Source organism: Dendroctonus ponderosae, unplaced genomic scaffold (assembly GCF_020466585.1).
Source record: "Dendroctonus ponderosae isolate FM_Combo_2020 unplaced genomic scaffold, Dpon_F_20191213v2 Dpon_F_20191213_10, whole genome shotgun sequence".
Classification (NCBI taxonomy): domain Eukaryota; kingdom Metazoa; phylum Arthropoda; class Insecta; order Coleoptera; family Curculionidae; genus Dendroctonus; species Dendroctonus ponderosae.
In genome coordinates, this window is record NW_026017111.1 from 4,481,852 (window position 1) to 4,485,154 (window position 3,303).

The window sequence follows — 3,303 nt, forward strand, 5'->3', positions numbered from 1 at the left end:
TTACTTTTTGATAAATAATTCGTTATTATTGCGAAATAGGAGCACTATTTATCAATCCGTAATAAAAGACGTGAGGAAATTCTGTCTTTTTTAAAGACAAACATTTTTGAGGCGAAATACCCAAAAAGAAGTTTGTAAAAAAATAAGAACTTTTAGCTATGACGTGACACAAAAACTGCCCCAAAAACTACCAAAATAAAAGACGAGATATTGGTAAACATTTATTCAATAATGCAAACTAAAGTTAATCTTCCAAAAGTGGCGTAACATAAATCAACTACACACACGAACGATTTATTTGCAATGCGTCAAAAAATAACCCGCTTCTTCATTCCAACTGGTAGAGGAGTGACGACAAAAAGACGAATATTTACATAAAACATATTCTCTTGCCCATCGGAAGAAACTGCTGGACGATGAATGAAGTTGCGCCATTGGGGAGAACGGAGTTTCACAGATAAACTAGCGGTTAGAGGGAGGGTTTTAGACTGCTCCAACTATATACAGACAGGCGAACTTTGAACCTAATCTAAGAGCGTTAACACACATCGCCGTCATCTTGAAATCACCAACTCAAATTGAGATCGAGAGCACAACGCTTACAGTACTTATTTGCTAACGACCTGAACAGGTTTACTGAAAACATCAGCCGCCAGCCAGTAGAAATAATCGATTCGTTTTCGGACACCCGAAAAACTATCGAAGCACGGTTAGAATGAAATCAGGAAAAGAGTGGCTTGTATTGAATTTAAATGTACATAGAATGTGGCAATCGGCTGGATGTGCATGCGTTATCACGATTCGCCGTTACCGCTGTCATTGTCGTCTTCATCGCCATATTCCGAATTGTCTGACAGATCGTCGTAGGCCTCGTCGTAGTCATCGTCGTAGAAATCCGTCATTTCTACTTGAGACTCGGAGTTGCTGGGTTTAACCTAAAAAAAAAAAAAATCAGTAAACCTCCCGCTAACCCCAACTCTTTAACTGGATTTACTTGAGTTTTTATGCAGTAATCTTCGAGTGTGAGTGGCACTTGGATCCCGTCACGTTCCGCTTCAGCTCTGGCTGCCATTGCTTGCTTCCTAAAACCACAGAAAAAACAAGTTATTTCCTGCGTCGATCTGTCAATCGCACGTCAGATGTCATGCTTCCATTGGGGGCAACGCGTGTCATTCAGTCAAAATACCAGGCCGATTAAAAAACTTACCTCACAATGAAACTAGTGGGTTTTTTCCGGTATTTAGGCTGTCGTACAATATAATTTATTCCTGACGTTTCGCAAGCACGAGTGGCTTGCATCTTCAGAGGTGGTTTGCTTGAATAGTGCAGAAATTCTATTGTTCGACGGGCTAAAAACCCGAAAACCCACTAGTTTCTCTCTGACTCTCTTTTGATTACCTGATAATGTTCTCGTATTCTTTGTCGCGCCCTTTGGAGTCGCGCCAACGACGGTACATTACAGAAGCGTCCACGTTGGCAGGACTGAACGTGTTCGGTTCATTAAGCAGGGAAATGACTGACAGAAGGATCGTTCTGACGTTTTGAGTGGGGTTCCAACGTTCGCAGGGCAATTCGCCTGATTGCGGATCGTCGATTGGCGGATGCAAAATGCTGATGCACAAATCGCCATTCTGTAAAACGTTTGACTAATGAGAGCAATGTTGATGAAACGTTTTAATAATGAGGAAGACTTTGTCTCTGGACCGCCCTTAAGAATACCAAAAAACAGGCTCAGGTATTCGACTAATGAAAATCGAAGGTTCAACTGTCTAGTTTAACAGTCCGCGTAGTGAATAGCGACTTGGCAAGTAATTCCATGGTGGCCATGAATCTTTGTTCCTGTTCCGAGCGCGTTTTTCACCTATCTAGACGCTTTGATGATGGGTTAATAACCCTGCCGAAACACATTTGCTCCGAAATAACTGTTCTTGGCAAACGACGAATCGTCAATGTTTTATATCGACTCAAACTTTACCCGATACATTAAACGCATTCGAACAATAGCATTTCATTATTCTTTGTCCTCAAAACATAATTGATTCGGGCAAAAATTGAACCTCTATCTGCCGACAAATTATCGATTTTTCACCTGAAAGCATTAAAAATTCATCTGGATTTGTTCCAGAATAGCAGCAATTCTCCGCGCACAACCGAGCTATTTAACATTTCACTTATAAAGGAAATTGCTCGTAAAATATTTAAAGGTCACCGTACAATGGAACAGTTTACAGTCAACATGCCATTGGGAGTATCACTAGTTTCTACTTGAAAAATAAGCTGCGTTCCAAATGATCAACTGTCGTTGTTGGCAAATTTTCCTTTCTAAAGCTCCAGCCCCCATACTAAGAAAGCATTTCTCGAATATGAAATTCAAGGTACAGTTGCTGAGCGCAAATAGTACGACTTTCACTGAACAAACACCAACTTATTAATTAAACGCTTATCTTGGCCGCACTACTTAGTAAGAAACGTGGTACTCGTTTCAATATACAGGGTGATTCAAAATTGACGTCATTCCCCTGGAGTTGTTGTCTGGGTGTGTCTTGGGAGTACAGAAAAAATAGTAAAGATTTTGATGTTATTAAAAACTCAGATATTTGCAAAAAACTTGATCAGAAAGATGGCAACAATGGTTTTCAAGGTAATCTGCCTAATTAACATTACGTAAATGCTTGTTTCTTCGACAAAACAGCCCCCCGAGCGCTGTCATCTTTTTGGGACAAATGAGGGCTATACCTAAATCGGTCACAACTGTCATCCAAAACCACTTGTTAAGGTTATGTATCATTGATCAAATAAAATACAATTCTGTTGTTAAAACACAAGGAGTGGTCCCAAAAGCAAGAAGTCCTGCCCGTTTCACTCCAAATATCTTTGTGTTCCAATCACTTTGAGTCGGGGCTCATATTTTGAGCAGCTTCTCGTGTTGGGTTAATTAACTGCTGCTCAATTTGAACCGGTGTTCGGAAGATCAGATGTTTAATTTGTTCTAGTGTTCTGCGCATATCACATACATGGTAGGAATCTAGGCCCTTCCTCTATTGTGGTTCTTTGGCTTACACTGTCATACTTTAGTTTTGTAGCATTGAAATGCAAATTTTGTTACTCCTTTTTTACCTCTTCTCCTCAGCCTCCTGCAGGGGCGGATCCAGCTTTAAAGTCAGGGGGGGGGGGTTATGTAGAAAAAATACAGGCTTCTGTTGTCTATGAAATTAGAAAAATTATCGTCGTTTTGTGCAAGGGTGGTGTAAGATTATTGCAAAATTTCATGTTTTCCGTCCCGTTTTGCATGTTTCTCGGAAG

General features: G+C 40.4%; 1 protein-coding gene across 1 annotated transcript in view; it reads right to left on the bottom strand.

Moving 5' to 3' along the window:
• Positions 1-208: 208 nt before the first annotated feature.
• The window catches only part of LOC109545698 (ubiquitin-conjugating enzyme E2 R2), a 6,046-nt gene continuing 2,951 nt past the window's right edge, over positions 209-3,303 (bottom strand). The window contains exons 3-5 of the mRNA XM_019916527.2: positions 1,399-1,631; positions 995-1,082; positions 209-935 (exon numbers count right to left, since the gene is read on the bottom strand). Of these exons, the coding sequence (XP_019772086.1) occupies positions 795-935; positions 995-1,082; positions 1,399-1,631 (462 nt within the window). The 3' untranslated portion in view covers positions 209-794. The remainder of the gene's footprint in view (positions 936-994; positions 1,083-1,398; positions 1,632-3,303) is intronic.